This window comes from Meriones unguiculatus, chromosome 2 (assembly GCF_030254825.1).
Source record: "Meriones unguiculatus strain TT.TT164.6M chromosome 2, Bangor_MerUng_6.1, whole genome shotgun sequence".
Lineage (NCBI taxonomy): Eukaryota > Metazoa > Chordata > Mammalia > Rodentia > Muridae > Meriones > Meriones unguiculatus.
Genome location: NC_083350.1, coordinates 9,015,424 through 9,037,483, shown reverse-complemented (window position 1 = coordinate 9,037,483; position 22,060 = coordinate 9,015,424). Strand labels below are relative to the sequence as shown.

Sequence of the window (22,060 nt, the reverse complement as noted above, 5' to 3'; positions counted from 1 at the left end):
GAATCTATGAAAGCACTGTTAGGTGGTATCATACCATGATTCATCTTTACACCTGGATTGTTGTTGTGTTTTGGCCAAGAAGAATCCTCTTGTGTTGGCAGAGCACAGCTGACAAGTGATAGCAAGCCCCAAGTGGGATATAAAGACATAATGCAGCACTTGCACTGCTCCAGCCCTGGCTTAGGAACCTTTCTTATACATAGAACAAACAGCAAAAATGTAAAAGGTTATATGTCACACTGTAAGGTGGTCACTGTGGCACAAAGCAATGACATGAGCAGAGCACAGGGATCTGAGATGAGAGTAAAAAAGGGGACATGGGGACAGTTAGAGTCCTCAAAATTTTGAATGAACTAGTGTTGTAGCTCAATGGTAGAGCACTTACACAAAATCCTAGATTCAGTTACCTACATTACCAGAACAGAAGCAATAAAACACTACAAAAACCAGGTACCTGGGCCACAGCAAAGGATGGTACATATATCCTGAAAAATAACATGCTTGATTTACCAAAAGGTTTTATAGTTGGTACAGTGCTACATGCCTGGGCTTGGAGTGAGCCTGGGATACATAGTATTACCCTGTCTGGGAAAAAAAATTCTTTTTGATTGTAAATATGTGTCTTTTATAGCTCAAAAGCATCTCTTACAGATCCAAAATTACTACCATCAAAAGATAAAGACTTAGGCCCCATGTGGTGGCCTATGTTTATAATTCCAACACTTAGAAGGTAGAGGCAACTTATCTCTGTGAGTTTAAGGCCATTCTTATCTACACAGCAAGATCAAGACCAACAAGGGCTACATAATAAAACCCAAGATGAAGATTTCTGTCAGGCTCATTTACCTAACCAACCTTGGTACCTTTTATCTTTTATTTCACTGAGTGGAGATGCCATATTCTTCCTTGGCTAGTTGATTTTAACTGGATTCAAAATCATTAACTCTGGAAGTCAAGAATTATTCCCACTATCTTTGCTGTAGGAACACTTTTACATATGGGTTAGGACACTAGTAGCTGCCCAGGTTACTTTCCTAAAACTTCAAGACTTTTGTCAAGCCACTTTACTTTGCCATAAAGAGAGGGCTGAAGGATGTCCTTTTAATGTCAGAAGACCCAAAACACCACCCGCAGATTCTAACACTACTAGTATCTGAAAGTGCACTTTAAGTATCCTCCTTTATTGCATGAAAAGCCTTTAATTCTATCCTGAAAGGCTTTCCCCTTTCAATGCTTGATCACCTTATACATGAACTGTAATCTGAAGATTGAGGGTAGAAGAAAGAAGGAAAGGGGGAGAGGAGAGAGAGAAAGAGGGGAGGAGAAAAGGAGAGAGAGAAAGAAGAGAGAGAGAAGGAGAGAAGAGACAGACAGGGAAGGGAGGGATGAAGGGAAAAAGGGAGACAGAAAGAAAAAGAGTGAGAGAGACAGGGAGGGAGGGAAGAAGTGAAAGGGAGAGAGAGAGAAATGGACAGATGGATGGATGGATGGATGGATGGATGGATGGATGGATGGATGGATGGATGAGAGAATATGAGAATAAATGCCTGCACATATGTGAAGCAAGTGCCCGGAGACAACAGTGAAAGAGGATCACAGTACACACCACAGGATTACTATAAAAGAAGCCTATCTGCTAGATTACAAAACATCAAGAGTCAAGCAAGTCAAGCCTTTTCAAACAATCATCATCTCTGACTGGAAGCTTCACAAGGAAATTGGCAACAAGAAAGGGTTCTGGATGAACAATACCCAAAGTTTAAACTCAGAAGAGTAAAGAAATGAAAGGCCTTCAAGATAGCCCTTGCTCAAGCTGTTCCATTACTTCCCTGCAGCCTGGGTTTGAAACACACCACACCCACACTTTGCACTGAGCTGTTTCACATACATGTGCAAAATGGCTGAAGTATGCTTAGGACCACTTGGGAAAATTTTAATAATTATTTTCTAATCTCAATCTAGTCCCAAGCTGTTATTTTAATAGCCTTTTTTTGTTTGTTCGTTTGTTTTTGTTTTTGTTTTGTTTTTGCCGGCCGGTGGTGACCCACACCTTTAATCCCAGCATCTGATATTTAGAGAGAAGCAGATCTCTGTCAATTTGAAGCCAGCCTGATGTACAGATTGAATTCCAGGACAGCAAGGCTCCACAGAGAAATTCTGTCCCAAAAATCAATCAATCAATCAATCAATAAGATGTGTGTGTGTGTGTGTGTGTGTGTGTGTGTGTGTATTTAAAGTCATTTCACATTTACTAGCATCATATTTTTGTTTGAAAAAAATAAAAATCCTCAAAGTTCATAGATAAAAGTTGACTACGTCCTATAGTATAATTTGCTTATCAAATTTTTAAAACTGCAATCTAAGGGCTATATTCCTCCTCAGATATGATATGAGGTGCAAAGTTATATTTATCGTATCAGCGAACGTGTGTGCGCGTTCCTTCAAGAGGGGATTGGATTCCCTAGGAGGTTGTGAGCAGTCCATTGAGAGTGCTGAAATGGAACCTTTGCAAAAGTAGCAAGTGATCTTAATTACTACACTGGCCCTCAAACTGCAATCTTTAAAATAAAAAAATTCATGTAAAGTCAAAGTCTATCATCTTGATACATGCTGAGGAATAACAGTAGAAAGACATTGGCATCTGTTTTCTAGGATTAATCCATTGTAATTCTGTAGGAGTAGAAAATTTATATGTTACTAAAAATACTGGAATTCATAATATCCAGTAGTCTTTCATCTGAGCTGAGGTAGTTCTTTAAGTGGAAAATGTAAAAGAGACATAGAAAACACATGACAATATCAGGGAACCTACTACAGGTGTAGATGAATCTTGAAAGTAGAGAGGCAGAGAAAAAAAAAACAACATGTGTGTGCGTGCGTGTGTGTGTGTGTGTGTGTGTGTGTGTGAAATAAAGGCTTTTTTTTCCTTTGTTTAATAAAATCTTAGTTCAGTTCATCTAATGAAAATCCTAATTCAAGCCACTCAGTGGACAGCAACCATAGAAAACATGAAGGAAATTATATCAACCCTGTAAAAACCAAGTGCTAAAAGAGAGGGTTTTAAAAGACAGAAGTAAAGGGAAAGGGATATTTTTCTCACAGCTTAAAGGCCTAAATAAGCTTGACATGTTAATTCTCCCCCAGGCTGAACAATACATTTAACGTGATCCCAACAGTCTGATCTCTAATGGGTTTTGGGGAAGAGAGGGTATAAAAATTGACAAGCTGATTCTAGAAGTATTCAGGAATCCCCAAAGTATCCAAAATTACTCTGAAGATGAACATCAAAGTTGAAGGAATGACATTCTCTGTAAGTAGAATTATAAAGTAACAGTAGTCAAAAGAGCATATATTAAAACCAAAAAGCCAACTAAGATGAGAGTAGGAAAGAGGACCCAGAACCTTTTCTGAGCATTTCCCTATTTCTTAGCCTGTATGGAGATCTCAAAACTTTCCAGTACATATAGGTTTGGATATTTGAATATCCAAATATCACAAAGATTTCTCCTCCTTAACTCTGCTGCCTCTCACTTGACTACACTACACTAGGGTTCAGATGGCAACTATAATTCTTTGCCCCCAGGCTACGTTGAGTATTCTTTATTCTGACATATATGTGAGAGATTCTTGCTGCTTTTCTGGTCTTCTACCCTGTGTTCCAGTGTGCCCTGAGTCACTCCTCAATGACATTCACAGTCTGAACAAAAACACAAGCACTATTCCTCTTACATAAGCTCTGTTCTGCAAAATGGCTATAGACTGCCATCTTAAGACTTGGACAGGATCTGGAGCCAGAAGAATCATACACAGCACCAAAAATTTTCTAACATTTTTTTCAGTTGCCTTTCTCTGGAGTTAGCAATGTGAACGTTTTTCAGATACCTCGCAAAGCTGGTTCTGAAGGTCTCTGCTTGGCTTTTCAGCATTTCTACTGAAGGACAGACACATGACTCTACCTGCTCTGCATGCTGCACTGACATCATAGTTACACTTACTAATTTTCACTGACATCACTAGTCTAATCACTAGCACATAAAACACCTTTCCCTACTTAACCACAAATATCAAAGTAAAACTAATTTCAAAATAAGCTACAATCTATAAACTGTCCTCAAAATAGCAATGTAAAGTCAAACCTGATTTATCTCACCTTTGAGGGTTCTTTTTCTTAAAAGTAAATCTCACCTTCTTTACTAGTACTCACGTGTGTGCACACATGAGAACAAAGGTCAACAGCAAGTTACCTTTCTCATTTGCTCTCCACCTTATGGCATGGTCTCACTAAACTTGTAGCTCACAGTAAGGTTAGACTGTGGCCAGTGAGCTCCAGGAATCTGGTTCCAATCCACATACACCCTCCCCGAATCCTGACCTTACAGCTGTTCCCCAAGACAGCAGGTTTTCACAAGGTGCTGGGGATCCTAATTCAAATCCTCATGTTTGTACAGTGAGCACTTGACCAACTGCGCCATCTCCCCAGCCCACTTCACCTCTTTTAATAGTTTAAAAATAGAGGAGTGAGGGTTATCTTTTTAGCATATGGTACCAGACAACTTGATATTTATGCAAACAAATGTGGAACCATATAACACACTATGTATAAAAATGGATCAGACTTAAATGCAAAGCTAAAACCATAGCTACTAGAAAAAAAAAATCATTAGAGTTGACCAATTTTACTTTGCTACAACATCAAAAGTTCAAACAAAAGGAAAAAGTGGAAGAATTTAACCAAACAAAATGTTTGTGCTTCAAGAAAGTGAAAATACAGGCCCACAAATTGGGAGAAAATATCTGCAATCATAAACCTGACAAAGGACTTACCCTAAGATAGCTGAAGAGTATAACAACTCAGCAAGGTGAGGACTAACAGCTCAGTTAAGAAGTGGCTGAAGGTTATGAATATGTAACTATCCAAAAAATATTTATAAATATGCAATAAGCATATAAAACACTCAATCTCAACAATTACCAAATGCAAACACAAGACATCCTGCTACAATAATAACGGAGGACAGTAACAAGTACTAGTGAACACAGCAAAATCAGAACCCATGTTGGCAAGGATGCCCAATGATGCAGCCGATTAAGAACTAGGGTGGTGTTTTTTCTGTCAGAATGCCGAACAGACTTATCACCTAATCTATCAACCTCCCTCTGGACTATATCCAGGAGAAATGAAAACAATATTTATGCAAAATCTGGTGTACAAGTGTTCACAGGATTGTTATTCACAACAGTCACAAAATACAAACAACCCAAATGCCTATCCAATGTTGAAGAAATAAACAAAATGAAGAGTGCCGTGCAATAGAATGTTACTTGTCAACAAAAAGAAAATACTACCGTATGCTACAATATGTGTAAGCCCTGAAAACATGCCAAGAAAGCCAATGACAAAAGATGCTTGTAGAATATGATTCCACTCTCATCAAATGTCCACAGTAGGCAAACCAGAGACAAAAAGTAGAGCAGAAGTCACCTAGGCCTTCAGCGGAAAAAAAGGAGAAGAAAATAAAAAGGTCCCATGGCAGCTCAGTATCCAAGTGGATTCCCTAGTAAGGGGAACACAGACTGTCTCTGACATGAACTCAAGGGCTAGCTCTTTGACCTCTCCTCCCCCTCAAAGGAGAAGCAGCCTTGTTAGGCCAGAGGAAGACATTGTAGCCAGTCCTGATGGGACCTGATAAGCTAAGGTCAGATAGAAGGGGTGGAGGACCTCCCCTATCAGTGGACTTAGAGAGGAGCAGGGAGGAGATGAGGGAAGGAGGATGAGATTGGAAGGGAATGAGGGAAGGGCTACAGCTGGGATACAAAGTAAATAAACTGTAATTAATATTAAAAAATAAAAATTAAAAAAAAAGAAAATGAAAAGGGGAATCCAGTGAATTTTGTATGTCTTTCAGAACTGTTAAAAATGTCTTGAAATTAGAGGATGGGGATGACTACACAACTGGATGAATACAGAGAAAACACTGATCAGTAAGTCCTCAACCAATTAATCTTTTATCGCACATACTCAATAAGGTATCAAAAACAGAAAATTTAAGGGGATTGTCTGCGCTAACTAATTCATTATATGTATCTACATACAGACAGAACATACATTCTGACTTTACTTTCCAACAGAATTCCGGGGTTATAACTCTTATTAGTTTCAGTGTGCCCACATTGTGTACTCATCGGGGCTCTTTTCTGCTGTCCCAGGCCTGTCTGTAACAGTGTTCCCCATTTGCTTTCCTTTTCAACTACTGACTGAAAAATGAGGAAAATTAGCTCTAAGTGTTTGTTATAACTAGAGCTAAACGCCCAAATGGGGTGAAAGGAGCACTATGTGTATGTACCTGTGGCCACTTGAATGATAACATATACTTCAGATGCTTAATGCCGTATGAACCTTTTTGGTTTTATTTAAAAATAAGACACACTGTAAAGTGCTACTATGCATCCCAAAACACATGTACATAGCAGCTGGGTTTCTTTCAAATCTATTATAGCATTCTAACAGGACATGTCATATAGGTTTGTGAGTATATGCACACATGTGTATTTGGATATAACTATGAAAATATACATATGCGCACACAGACACACATTAAGAAAATGAATAAAACTCTACCTGAAACTCTAGCATTATATACTGTTAAGAAAAGATGATCGTTCCTCACTCAGAAAGGCAAATGGGATGGACATCAGAAGAGGGAGAAAACAGAGAACAGGACAGGACCCTACCACAGAGGGCCTCTGAAAGACTCTACCATGCAGGGTATCAAAGCAGATGCTTAGACTCATAAACAAACTTTGGGCAGAGTGCAGGGAATCTTATGAAAGAAGGGGGAGATAGAAAGACCTGAAGGGGACAGAAGCTCCACAAGTAGAGCAACAGAACCAAAAATTCTGGGCACAGGGATCTTTTCTGAGACAGATACTCCAAATAAGGACCATGCATGGCGATAACCTAGAACCCCTGCACAGATGTAGCCCTTGGAAGCTCAGTGTCCAAATAGGTTCCCTAATAATGGGAACAGGGACTGTCTCTGACATGAACTCAGTGGCTGGCTCTTTGATCACCTCCCCCTGATCAGGGAGCAGCCTTGCCAGGCCACAAAGGAAGACAATGCAGGCAGTCCTGATGAGACCTGATAGGCTAAGATCAGAAGGAAGTGGAGGAGGATCTCCCTACCAGTGGACTAGGGGAGGGGCATGGGAGAAAATGAGGGAGAGAGGGTGGGATCGGGAGGGGACAAGGGAGGGGGCTACAGCTGGGATACACAGTGAGGAACCTGTAATTAATAAAAAGAAGAAACTCAGATCCCATAAGCAATGATGGGAGCAGACGAACATACTTTCCCTTCCATGTCACCTGGAGTGTGATGACACTAAGCAAAGACTGGAGAATTAGAAATCTCTTGCTAACCTCTTACTGTAAGCTTGCTATATAATTGTGAATTCATTTCCTTGTCTCGCTGAAAACGTCGAAATTCATCAATCGCTTCACGTGCAATAGTAACAGCCAAGACAAATCCCTATAAAACAAAAAGTATTTTAGAAAGCAGAACAAAAAAAGTAGAGGAAAATTCTTTATTATTTTCCCTTCAACTTATATTACTCCCTAAACCACAAAATGAATGAAAAGAAAAGCCCACAAAAAACACACATAGCAAATGCATATAGTAAAATACTTAAAACCTTAAAATACAGAGACAACTAATGCCCTGTCATATGGACATCCATCTGGAGGCTGCTCAAAGACTGGGGAAAAAGGAAAAGCTCTCCAGCAAAGCAGTGCATGCACTGGGTACACTGAGGCGCTCAGACACCAGCACTGACTGCAGAAGTCTCACGTCTACTTACATCTCTCAGGTAGAATCAGGGCTAATCCCTGGATGTAACACACAGACCCTTGCAGCATACCACCAACGGGGCTGGAGAGTCAAGGTTTTATCTTGCTTTTTAAGTAAAGTAGGAACCAGTACCTTGAACACTATGTAAATAAAGCCTCAACATACTCATAATCTACTGTGAAACACAATGCAGATAATGCCTATCATTTTTAATGGCTACATATGCCTCTCCTGACAAGCTACAAGGATATTCTTCCAAGATGGGCATGGTAGCATACACCTATATTTCTAGCACTAGGAAAGCCTGCGTCATATCAAGAGTGGTGAGGCCAACCTAGGCTACATAGTGAGCTCACGGCCAACTGAAACTACACAGTGAGATTCTGACTCAATAAAAACAAAACAACAACAACAAAAAAAAAAAAAAATAAGAAAGAAATGGAAGAAAGAGTACTATTCAAATTACTTTCCCCACAACAAAATAAAGACCCTCTTCAACAGCCATAGTCTTGTTCTGATGTCCTAGTGTCAACCTAGTGTAAACAACAGAGAACTGAATGAATTCCACTCAGAGGCTAGTAATCTTTTATTCCACCACCCCGCCGTAAAAGCAAAGGGCTACATTAAATAGGTCACTAGAAAGATTCAGGCCTATGGTCACTGTGTACACAGCATTTTTCTAAATATCCTGTCAAAAAGTACTATGTGTAAACACAACTGAAACTGTCAGGGCAAAGAGTGGATGGGCTGGAGAGATGACTCAGCAGTTAAAGAGCAATGACTACTTCTCCAGAGGACCCAGGTTCCCACTCCCACCATCCAGAGGGCAGCTCCCAACTGCTTGTAACTCCAGTCCCTGGGAACCCAATGTCCTTCTCTGGTCTCCATGGGCACCAGCAATGCAAGTGGTCAACAAACATACACGCAAGTAAAATACCCCTACAGACAGGCTGTTATGTCAGAGGCAGGCTACAAAGATACACTCAGGAGGTAAAGTGCTTGCCACACAAGTTTCAGAATGTGTATCTGACCTCTGCAACCACATTTTGAAATAAAGTTATGTGCTTATAATCCCAGCACTGAGGAAGCAGAAACAGATGGATCACTAGGGCTTACTTGTGGGCTAGCCTAACCTATTTGGAGAGCTCCAGACCAATGAAAGACCCATATGGAAGGTAAAGTGACAGTCAAGGTTATATTCTAGAACACACACACAAACAGGGAAAGGAAAGACAAATTGCGGGGCAGAGGAGAGATAGATAGACAGACATAGATACTGTCATAGGGCACAGTTCTTCTCATTTCAGATTAATCTAACAATCCTGTGTCCTTCACACCTTTTATCTCACTTTAGCTACAAGTCCATGTATTCCTCCTAATTATAAACATGTCACATGCCCTATGACACCTAGGCTCCACAACTGTCTAGCCCTAAGAACAATGAGTAACTCTTTATTATATACCATGGAAATCTCTCACATCCTGCTAATGCTTGACTCTCTACAGCTCAGCTCCAACTGTCTTCAAACAATGTGTGAACTAACCAGACCTCTGTGCATTGACCACTGTTCAATATCCTTTTTTGACCTCTTTGGTTGCCACTCTGCTGCTTTGCTGATGCTGCTGTTTCTATATGTCTTGGACTACAGTGGCACAACTATCCACAAATCCCACAATCCCACTGCCATCCCCAAAAGTAGCAATAGAGTTTTCTCCAACCACTGGCTGTGCTGGACACACCTTTACCACCTGGTCAGTATGTGACATGAGATAGTGCATCTTTATCCTTCTTGTGGCTGTCCAAGACGTTGTTTCACTATCAACTGCTTTGGGACCTTTCTTCGAAATCAACCTGCCATACATAGATACAGGGGCTCACTTTTGGACACTCAATCATATTCCTTTTGTTTATAAGCTTATCTTTATGTTAGTTCCATTGGTCTATCAGATTATGATAGTTTCCAATAGGGACATGTGAGTTTCCTATTTTTATTTACTTTTTAGACTATACTGGCTACTCTGAGTACCTAGCATTTTCAAAACAATTTTACAATCAGCTAATAATTTTCTAGAGGAGAGTAGAGGAGGGAGACAAGAGGAAGGAAGCCATATGGAATATTGATAGAGCCTGGATTAAATACACAGTCTACTTAAAGGATGCTGTCACCATAATACTAGTCCACAACATGAAATGACTTTTCATTTATTCAAATATTTATGTTTTGTAGTTTTCAGTATGTACTTTTACACTTTAGCTACAAGTGGAGCTGTTATCCTAATTTCATTTCAGATGGTTATAATAAGTATATAAAAATACAAATGGTTTTGGTATCTTGTAGCCTGTAACCTTGCTAACTAACTTGTCCATTCAACATTCCTGTGTGTAGATTCCCTAGATGTTTCCTATATAAAAAATGATGTCGTTTGTATATAGAATTGGATTGCTACAATGGTTAATACGGACAGAAAAAGTGACAGGATCTAGAATCAAAATCCCTCTGGGCATGTATCTGAATGAGGCCGTGTCCTTCTGTGGGCTGTGTTCGAGGCTGAGCATTCATCTCTCTGTTTCCTGATGATGGATGTATGCAGTTCCTGTTGCATGACTTCCCTGCCATGGTGTCTGTACCCTCAACCTGTGAGCCACGACAGACTTTGCCTTCCTTAAGCTGCTTTGCTCAGGTACATTGTCTCAGGGACAAGAAAATAAGTACCTCAGTACCAACTTAAAGTATGTGCTCTCACACTTGAAAGAGAAGTGTTTGGGACAAATGACTTTTTCTTAAGATTGTGTTCTTAAGATAAGGAACAAATTGTGTTAATGATGTAAAGTACAAAATTTTAGGAACAAGAAAGGCTTGCTAACCATCAAATGGCTCCATGACAGACAGAAAATGGTTCTTCAAACCTAAACTGACCTTACGTCATCCCAAAGTTATCAATGAAATTAAAGAAAGCATCAACAAACCTATTCTGGACAAAAAGCTTGGTTCATAACGTTACTAGAACATTATGTTCTACATGAGCTTAATTACTGTTTATCACTTTATTAAAACTACAGCAACAAAAAATATGAACCACCAAAGCAACAGAACATACTTGCTCCTCCCCAACAAGAGAAAAAAAGCTTAAAGAAAATTGGCAAGGAATTGGCAGCTCATGATTCTAATCTCAATACTCAGGATGTTGAGACAGGACAACTGCCACAAACCTGAGGCCAGCCTGAGCTATACAATTTTTATCATGGGATCCCAGCATAAAGTATGACATTCTTCTCAAAATGTTTTTCTTCACTCTAAAGAGCACACGCACGCACACACACATACACATACACACACACACACACACACACACACACACACACACACACTCACTTCATCTAGATCAGTATCCTAAAGGGAAAAGAATCAAGGACCCTAAGATATATAAAAATGAATTTCCTTAATTAAATGACATCAGTAGTTAGGAAATACCTTTATTATTTTAGCTCACTATGGATGGTGAGACAACACTACTGCGAAGACACATATGGTCAGGCACAGTTCAATTGTATAACAAATTGTACACATCTCTGAATTCAGAGACCACACTTCTCTGCAGCTATCCCCATACAGGGCAATATTCACAATCACAAACCTAAGTTCATAACATACTGGTAATTTCTTGAACTTCTAGTCATGGCTGGCTTGCTCTGAAAGGCAGCAAGATGAAAGCACATGTCTATACCGTAGAGCTAGTATTTTAAAAGAGGAGAACACTTCAAAATCACCTGAAAAGATTTCTGCCACACAGACTTGCTCAGGTCCTACCTAAAATGCATACTGCTACTTTTGGTGTTCATGGAGCAGGTTCCCAAATGTGTATTTTTCTAAATTCCCTAGGTGACTGTAAAACTTTCATATTTCTAAACTTCTGTCTTAAAGACAACAAAATTTACTCTAATTTTAGCAAGTGAATCATAACTAGAAACCAGAAGAAAAGCAAAACTTGCTACTTCCTACTGCTTCTAAAAACTGTGAAGTCAGAGAAAAAGAGCCTCCATTTCCAATGAGGCATTCTTAAAAGAATGGAATTAGGAAGCATCAGCCCCAATCTTGAAAACAAAAGTCCAACACCCTCAGGAGGAAACTGATCCCTGCCATAGACAAGGGATGCTAGAATTGTACTTCATAACACAGTTACAAATAAAGGTTGTATTGAGTAACGCATGGGTAGGATCCACAACAAACAAGAGCATCACCACTGTCATACCCACCAGTGAGCTGGCCATGGAGCCCTAGAAATACCCTACAGCCTGCCAAGGGCAGAAATGAAACTGCAGAAAGGGAGTGGATGCTACTACTTCCTTTTTGACTCCCAGGGTCTCTAATCAATGTGCCTCTACATTAAAAGTCTGTTCTTCTGAGTCCTTGGTTGATCGTGACTGACTATGAATGGAAGATCTAGAAAACCAAATCAACACAAGAGTAGCTGGGTCTACCTACTGCCTTCTGAGACTGGGCAAAGAGGCAGGCATTGGTCCTGTTTCGTATGACTGCCTAAAGCATGCACACAACAGCTACCAGTAAATAATGTCACCTTGAAACAGCAGCATGAGCTTTTCAGCTAGGCTGGACACCAGGTGTGTTAAGGCCTGCTGCCTATCTTATAAGGAAAGGCCATGAGGATCATGTGCACAACAGCATCTGTTTTTCTTTGAGGGCTTATCTTGTGCCATACAAGTCTCCAAGTACTTTAAGTTACCTCTGATAAATGTCAGATAAACCTGAGCTATGTCTCCTTTACCTCTAAAAATAAAGATATTCAGAATCAAAGAGAATAAGAATAAGCTCATGCCTCCCAGCAACAATGCATGTATTGGTATGTCTGAATGGTAGGATTCCTTGTATGTTTTCATGTTTCACCAACACCTCCAATGTAGACACTCACAAAAAAAAAAAAATTAGGTTTTAAAAATATCTGGGCACAGGGGTCTTTTCTGAGACAGATACTCCAACCAAGGACCATTCATGGAGAGATCCTAGAACCCCTGCACAGATGTAGCCCAAGGCAGCTCAGTGTCCAAGCGGGTTCCCTAGTAATGGGAACAGGGACTGTGTCTGACATGAACTCAGTGGCTTGCTCTTTGATCACCTCCCCCTGAGGGAGGTACAGCCTTACCAGGCCACAGAAGAAGACAGTGCAGCCAGTCCTGATGAAAACTGATAGACTAGGATCAGATGGAAGGGGAGGAGGACCTCCCCTATCAGTGGACTGGGGGAGGGGTATGGGAGGAGATGAGGAAGGGAGAGTGGAATTGGGAAGAGACAAGGGAGGGGTCTACAGCTGGGATACAAAGTGAATAAACTGAAAAGAAAATAGGTTTTAAAATATGACTGAATTGGGAGAATTTTGTAAAAATGATCGTCTTACCAAAAGCAATCTACAAATTCAGTGAAATCCCCATCAAAGTATGAAAGTCATTCTCCAGGGAGAGAAAATAATAAATTCACTTGGAAGCACAAAAGTACATCAGATAGCTAAATCCACTCTGAGATGAGAGACAGATGGCTCAGTGGGTAGCAATGGCTCAGTAGGTATCTGCACCCAAGCATAAGCACCTGGGTTTGAATCAATGGCATCCATGTAAAATGTCAGGCATGGCTATAGACGTCTATAATCCTGGCACTTGGAAACAGAAATAGGAATATCCTGAGGTGCATGCCCACTAGCTACCTCACCAAACAGACACACTCCTAGTTTAGAAAGCCTGTCTCAAGGCAACAGAACCGAACACAGACATCAGACATTCTCGCCTGGCTCCATGTATGTACATGGGCATGTGAACACACACACACACACACACACACACACACACACACACACACCATACCTGATTTCAAGAGCTGTAGAACTGCAGAGACATAGTACAAAAGCATTACAGTACTGGCTTGTGTCTGTTTTGACATATAGATTAAAGGAATAGACGTCCCAGACATTAATTTACTTGATTTGCAACCAAGATATCAAACATTCTCATTGGAAAATACAGCCTCTTTAACAACTGACGCTGGGAAAACTTGGCATATCCATGTAGAAGACTGAAACTAGACCTGTATCTCTCACCCTGCTAAAAATCAGCTTTAAATGGATTAAAAACTTTACCATTCAATCTAAAACTCTGAAAATACCAGAGGAACAAGTAGGGAAAACACTTTTAGATATGGGCACAGGCAAGAACTTCACAGGACTCCAGTAGCAGGAAATAAGGATAAGTATCAACAAATGGGACTTTGTGAAATTAAAATGCTTCAATAAAGAAAAATAAGCTGCTAATCAAGTAAACCATCACCTTCAGAATGGGGGGAGGGGTCTTATCAACCACAATATATGAAAAACTCAAAAAACTAAACAATAAAACATAGCATGAAGAGCTGAACAGAGAACTATCAATAAAGAGACTAAAATAGCCAATAAATAGTTTTTAAATGTTCAACAAACTTATATATCAGAAAATACAGGTTAAAACTGCTCTGAGATTCTATCTCATCCCAGTCAGAATGGCTATCTCATGAACATATATGGCGGCAAGTGACGGAGAAGGCAGGAGTACAGAACACCCACTGGCTGCTGTAGGGGGTGTAAACTGTGAAACCATATGGGTATCAGTTTAGAGGTTTCTCAATTCACTAGAAACAGAACTTCCATAAAGCCCAACTACAGAACCCCCAAACAAAGGTCCTATCTCTTACAACAGGGACACCTCCACACCCATGTTTATCACTGCTCTATTCAAAAGCCAGGAAATGGATTCAGCCTACCTGTCCATCAACAAAAATGAGGTTCACATTTACAGGATGGCTTGTGTTCAGTCACAGAGAAAAATAAAAATATGCAACATGCAGGAAGATTCATAGAATTGGAAAACATTACATTAAGTGAGGTAACCCAGACTCAGAACAACAAAGAGCACATGTTATCTCGTGTGTGTGTAGCTGAGCTTTTAAGTTTTTATGTAAGTGTATTTATGTGGGAGGGAGGGAGGATAAATGCCAGGAAATTAGAAAAGGGCCCTGTGACAGGGGGAAAAATTACTCTCAACAGAAAATTACCCTATAATTAAATCACAGTAAATGTCATCTATGCTACATTTAAAACCTAAAAAGTCATCATTGATTCGATTAGCAGATAATCACTTATTAAAAATTTCCAACTCCTGATTATGTTCTCTTAGGAATTACTCAGATTCACTTCCAGAAATATTTCCTCTTGATTAGTAATTCTACTGAAAATGTTGTGATATTCTGTTTCTGCAATTTTCAACATATTTAACAATTTCCTGTGAATTTCTTTGTTATTTTGATCTTGATACCTTTCATCTTTTGTTAGTTCTCACTGTATAAGTTTAAACTTTCTAATACATAAAGTTGGGAAAGATCCAAATGAAAAAAATGGCTGAATGAATTTCATAAAAACCACAATCTAATGAAAAAAATTAGAGGCTGGAGAGAAGATTCAGCAGTTAAGACCACAGATTAATCTTACAGGAACAAGGCTCAATTCCCACATAATAGTTTATAGCACCCTATCACTCCAGTTCTGAACACTCAAACACAGAAAATATAAACAAAAAATAAAAAAAGAGACTAAAAAAAAATGATACTTCTTAAGCTGATTTCTCATCCACATTGACTAGCTTCTTAGGAAAACAAAAATACTTTATATAGAAGAAATACTGCAATAACTTCAAAATATATAAAGAAAAAGCAAACAGACAAAAATAGAAGTAAAATAACCCAAATGAGAAAAGGGCTAGTAAAATAAAAAAAAAGTTCTCAAAAAAGGAAATACAAATGACCAAGAAGCATATGGAGAAATATTCAACCTCACTAGCCATCAGAGAACTCCAATCCCACATCCTTATCCCCAAATCTATGGTAGACACCTGCTGCTGACACTCACTCCCCTCTGTCCCAGGCTCCAGGGTTCACACAGATCTTCGACTACACCTTCGAATAGTAGCAGTCAATAAAGATCTTCTAACCAAAAACAAACAAACAAAAAAAAAGCCCAGGGCCAGATGGCTTTAGCACAGAATTTTATCAGGCTTTCAAAGAAAAGCTAATTCCAATACTCCTCAAATTATTCCACAAATAGAAACAGAAGGAACATTGCCCAATTCAATACACAAACTACGTAAAGACCCAACAAAGAAAGAGAACTGCAGACTAATTTCCTTTATGAACACAGATGCAAAAATTCTGAGTAAAATACTTGCAAACAAAATCTAAAAACCCACCAAAAAGATCATCCACCATCCCAGAGATGCAGAGATGGTTCAACATGTAAATCAATAAATGTAATCCACCAAAACAACAAACTAAAAATGAAAACTAAATGATCATCTAATTAACAAAAAAAGCTCGGATAAAATCCAACACCCCTTTATGATAAAGGTCCAGAAAAGATTAAGGATATAAGGGGCATATCTAAACATAATAAAGGCAGTTTACTACAAGCCCACAGCAAACATCATTAAATGGAGAGAAACTCAAAGCAATCCCACTAAAATCAATAATAATGTAAGTTGTTTACCATCCCCACATCTATTCAATATTTGAAGTTTTAGCTAGAGCAGCAGTAAAACAACTCAATGAGATTAAGGTGATATAAATCAGAAAGGAAGAAGTCAAAGTATCTATATTTGCATATGACAGGACAGGATACCTAAATGACCCTAAAAATTCCACTAGAAAATCCTACGCTGAAAACATAGTAAACTTTTAGCAAACTTAGCAGGATACAAAAATTAACTCACAAAAATCAGCAGCCTCCCTACATACAAATGACAAATGGATTGAAAAAGAAATCAGGGAAAAAACATCTTTCACAATAGCCTCAAATAATACAAGATATATTGAGGTAATTCTATCCAGGAAGTAAAAGACTTGTATGATAAAAATATTCTGATGGATACAGAAACTGTGGTACATTTACACAATAGAATACTGCTTAGCAATTAAAAACAAAGAAATCAAGAAATCTGCAGGCAAATGGTGGGAAATAGAAAAGATCACCCTGAGTGAAGTATATACTCACTTATAAGTGGATATTAGACATATAATATACAATAATCATACTAAAATCTGTATACTTAAAGAAGCTAAACTAGGAGGAGGACCCTGGATAAGATGCTCAATCTTCATTCAGAAAGGGAAACAGAATAGACATCAGAAGAGGGTAAAAACAGAGAACAGGGCAGGAGCCTACCACAGAGGGCCTCTGAAAGACTCTACCCAGCAGGGTATCAAAGCAGATGCTGAGACTCATAAACAAACTTTGGGCAGAGTGCAGGGAATCTTATGAAAGAAGGGGGAGATAGAAAGACCTGAAGGGGACTGGAGCTCCACAAGGAGCTCAGAACCAAAAATTCTGGGCACAGGGGTCTTTTCTGAGACAGATATTCCAAATAAGGACCATGCATGGACATAACCTAGAACCCCCGCACAGATGTAGACCATGGCAGCTCAGTGTCCAAGTGAACCAGTAATGGGAACAGGGGCTGTCTCCGACATGAACTCAGTAGCTGGCTCTTTGATCACCAACCCTGATCAGGGATCAGCCTTACCAGGCCACTGAGGAAGACAATAGAGCTACTACTAATGAGACCTGATAGACTAGGGTCAGATAGAAGGGGAGGAAGACTCCTATATCAGTGGACTTGGAGAGGGTCATGGGAGATGTAGGAGGGAGAGCATGATTGGGAGAGGACAGGAAGGGGGCAGGGAGGGAGCTACAGCTGGGATACAAAGAGAATATATTATAATAAATAAAATAAAAAATAAAAACTTCAGGATCCGGAAGAACTTGAAATAGGGATCAGAAGATGAAAAAAAATCCCCCATGCTTGTGGATCAGTAAGATCAGTAAAAATGGCCATCCTACCAAATCTATGGATTCAATGCAATCCCTACCAAAATCAGAAGACAATTTTTTTTTTGTTTTGTTTTGTTTTTGTTTTTCTAGACAGGGTTTCTCTGTGTAGCCTTGACTGTCCTGGACTCACTCTGTAGAGCAGGCTGGCCTGGAACTCACAGAGATCTACCTGCCTCTGCCTCCCAAGTGCTGGGATTACAGGCATGAGCTACCATGCCCAGCAAAAAGACAATCCTTCACAGATCTTGAGAGGGCAATTTTCTTCATATAGGTGTGTGCCTACCAGAGGTAGCTCCATCTTGGGATTTCAAGCTGTACTACTAGGCTATAGTAACCAAAAAACAAAAACAAACAAAAAAAACAACAAAAAACAAACAACAACAATAACAACAACAAAAAACCCAGCATGGTATTGGCACAAAAAGAAACTGGAATCAAATTGAAGATGCAGACATAAATCCACATATCTATGGACATCCAGTTTTTGATAAAGAAACCGGAAATACACACTGACAAAAGATAGTATCTTCAAAACATTTAGTGCTGCTCAAACTAGTGGCTGCATATAGAAGAAAGCACATAGATCTGTACTTATCAATCTGAACAAAATTCAACTCCATATGGATCAAGGATTTCAACATAAAACCAGGTAAAGAGAAAACCTTTCTGAACAGAACACTGCACAGGAACTAAGGTCAACAATTAGCAAATGGGTCCTCATGGAACTGAAAAGTTTCTGTATGGCAAGGAAATCTGTCATGCAGACAAAGCAGTAGCTTACAGAATGAGGAGAGATTTTACCAACTACAAGTCCTGTAGAGGACTAATATCCAAAATATATAAAGAATTTTAAAAACCAAGTAACAAGAAAACAAATAACCCAATTCAAAAATGAGGTATAGATCTAAACAGAGTTTTTAACAGCTGAAACACAAATGACTGAGAAACACTTAAAGAAATGTTCCACACACTTAGCCATCAGAAAATGCAAATTAAAACAACTTTGAGATTTCATCTTAAACCCATCAGAATGGCTAAGATCAATAAAACAAGGGACAGCTCATGCAGGTGAGTGTGTGAAGTAAAGGGAGCACTCATCCATTGCTGGTGGGGGGCAAACTTGTACAGCCACTATGAAAAATCTGTGTGGTGGTTCCTCCAGAAGATGGGAATGGGTCTACCTCAAGATCTAGCTATACCACTCTTGGGCATATACCCAAAGGATGCTTCAACAAAGGATGTGACGACTAAGTGTCACAAAGACACTTGATCAACTATGTTCAAAGCAGCTTTATTCATAATTGCTTGGAACTGGAAACAACTTAGCTGTCCCTCAACATTAGACTGGATAAAGAAAATGTGAAAATGAGTTTACAAAATGGAGTATTACTCAGCTCTTAAAAAATGAAATTTGCAGGTAAATGGATGAAACACGGGGGCGGGGGGGGAAGATCAGAATGAGTGTGGTAACCCAGACCCAGGAAGAGAAATATGGTATGTATTCACTTATATGTGAATATTAGCTTTTAAGTCAATGACAGCCAAGCTATAATCCATAGAGCCACAAATGTTAGGTAAAGAGTAAGGGACTGGAGGAACAGATAGCTCTCTCTAGGAAAGGGAAATGAAAAAATATAGATAAATAAAGGAACTAGAACTGGATAATCAAGTAGAAAGGAGGAAGAGGGGAACAAGGGATGGAATACAGGGAGACAGCTAAAATTAAGGATCATTGGAGGAATAGTATGAAAAAAAACCTAACACAGTAGAAACTTCCTAAAATATACACATATACAAAGGCAATCTAAATGAAATCACCAAATAATGGGGAAGACAGAGTCCCAACTGGACATCCTCTGACGCTAAATGAAGCTTCCAGTACTGGGACTGAGTTAGATGTAATTGAATTGCTGGCCAAACAGGTCCCCTAGGAATCCCCAAACAACCAGGCTGTTGGCAAAACTATGGGTTGCTTTACACAACCTGATACCAAGTCCTAGTTGCTGGAGACAACACCTACACACAGCTTACCGAACATGGAGTAGTCAAGCTGGTACCTATATAAAGCCTTCACCTCTATGTTCTGGTATGTTTGGTACAAAAAAGGTACTCTTAATGGTACCAAAATTGAAATATGAACATCAACCCAGCTACAAATCCTTTAATCAACAATGGTGTTCGGCCTGCAAAATACACTAGTGCAATGGTGTATAATGTTTGTGAGAGTAACCAACCAATTTCTGATTTGACTGAAGGCCCACTCCACAACATGGAATCCAAACCCAACAGTCTTGGATAACCAAAAAAGACTACATAAGCAGATACATAGGGTGAAACCAAATTCTACTGTTCTAAAATAAAAACCAAACATGCAAAAAAAGGAAGCAAACAAATAAAAACTAGCAATAAAGTGACTCCTAATATCATTCTGCTATCCTCATAAATCAACACCTTCCTTAGTCATCATCAAAGAAGCTTCCTCCTACAGCAGACGAAAATAAGTGGTGACCCAAAGGCAGACACTATGCAGTAAGAGACCTTGGAACACTCAGCCCTAAACAGGATGTCTTCACCAACCCTACCCCTCACCTTACAAAAACACACAAAAGGGCTCAGTGAATCCCAAGGAAGAAGAGACAGAGCGTAAGAACCAGAGGCCATGAGGACAGCAAAGGAAGGAAGGCCTTCAAAATCAACAGGACCAATGTCCATATGAACTCACAGACTGAGGCAGCACGCACTGGGCCTGTACTTGTTTGCACTAGTAGAGTCTTACAGTTGAAAGAAGAAGGGGACACATGACTCCATGCCTAACCCAGAAGCTGTCTACACATGTAAATGAAAATTTAGTTTCCTCCAAGGATATCTCACTGGGAAAACAAACTACTTTTACAAAGAGGCCGCATGTTCAGCAGTAGACAGCCAACAGAAGTGCCTTTGGAGGTTCCTTGACTCAGAATGCTGTATCAGGAGATCATCTTCTTTTTAAATTAATCCATTATTTTTTATTTTCATTTTATTTATATGTTTTTCTTCTCTCTTTTTACCTTACAGGTTCTTTGCATATGTGTGTGTGGTGTGTATGTGTGTACGTGTGCTTGTAACTTTCAGTTTAGTATTTTGATGTGATTCCCAAGTGTATGAAGAACTGGATGATCTTTTCCAGATCCCACCATTTACCTGAAAATTTCATGATTTCCTTGTTTTTTATTGCTGAGTAATACTCCATTGTGTAGATATACCACAATTTGTGCATCCATTCCTCTACTAAGGGACATCTGGGCTGTTTCCAGCTTCTGGCTATTACAAATAAGGCTGCTACAAACATGGTTGAGCAAATGTCCTTATTGTGTACTTGAGCCTCTTTTGGATATATGCTTAGGAGTGGTATAGCTGGATCTTGAGGAAGTGCTATTCCTAGCTGTCTGAGAAAGTGCCAGATTGCTTTCCAGAGTAGTTGTACAAGTTTACATTCCCACCAGCAGCGGAGGAGGGTTCCCCTTTCTCCACAATCTCTCCAGCATGTGTTGTCTCTTGAGTTTTTGATCTTAGCCATTCTGATGGGTATAAGGTGAAATCTTAGGGTCGTTTTGAATTGCATTTCCCTTATGGCTAATGAGGTTGAGCATTTCTTGAAGTATTTCTCTGACATTCGATATTCCTTTGCAGAGAATTCTCTGTTTAGCTCTGTACCCCATTTTTTAATTGGATTACTTGATTTTTTTGCTGTTTAACTTCTTTAGTTCTTTATATATACTGGATATTAGCCCTCTGTCAGATACAGGGTTGGTAAAGAACCTTTCCCAATCTGTAGGCTGTTTTTTATTGCTGTTACTCAGCAATAAAAAAAAAACAAGGAAAGCATGAAATTTGCAGGTATATGGTGGAATCTGGAAAAGATCATCCTGAGTGAGCTATCCCAGAAGCAGAAAGAGGCACATGGTATATACTCACTCATATAGACATATAATATAGGATAAACCTACTAAAATCTGTACACCTAAAGAAACTAATCAAGAGGGAGGACTCTTGCTAAAATGCTCAATTCCTATCCAGAAAGGCAAAGAGGCTGGACATCAGAAGAAGGAGAAAAGAGGGAACAAGTCAGGAGCCTGACACAGAGGACCTCTGAAAGGCTCTGCCCTGCAGACTATCAGTGCAGATGCTGGGACTTATGGGCAACCTTTGGGCAAACTGCAGGGAATCTTATGAAAGAAGTGGGAAACAATAAGATCTGGAGAGGACAGGAACTCCACAAAGAGAGCAACAGAACCAAAAAATCTGAGCACAGGGGTCTTTCC

At 39.4% G+C, this 22,060-nt stretch overlaps 1 protein-coding gene across 2 annotated transcripts in view; it reads right to left on the bottom strand.

Moving 5' to 3' along the window:
• Atp9b (ATPase phospholipid transporting 9B (putative)) overlaps nucleotides 1-22,060 on the bottom strand; it is a 220,528-nt gene that overhangs the window by 164,239 nt on the left and 34,229 nt on the right. For both annotated transcript variants that reach the window (XM_060376990.1, XM_060376991.1), the window contains exon 5: nucleotides 7,418-7,526. In XM_060376990.1, coding sequence (XP_060232973.1) covers nucleotides 7,418-7,526 — 109 coding nt within the window. The remainder of the gene's footprint in view (nucleotides 1-7,417; nucleotides 7,527-22,060) is intronic.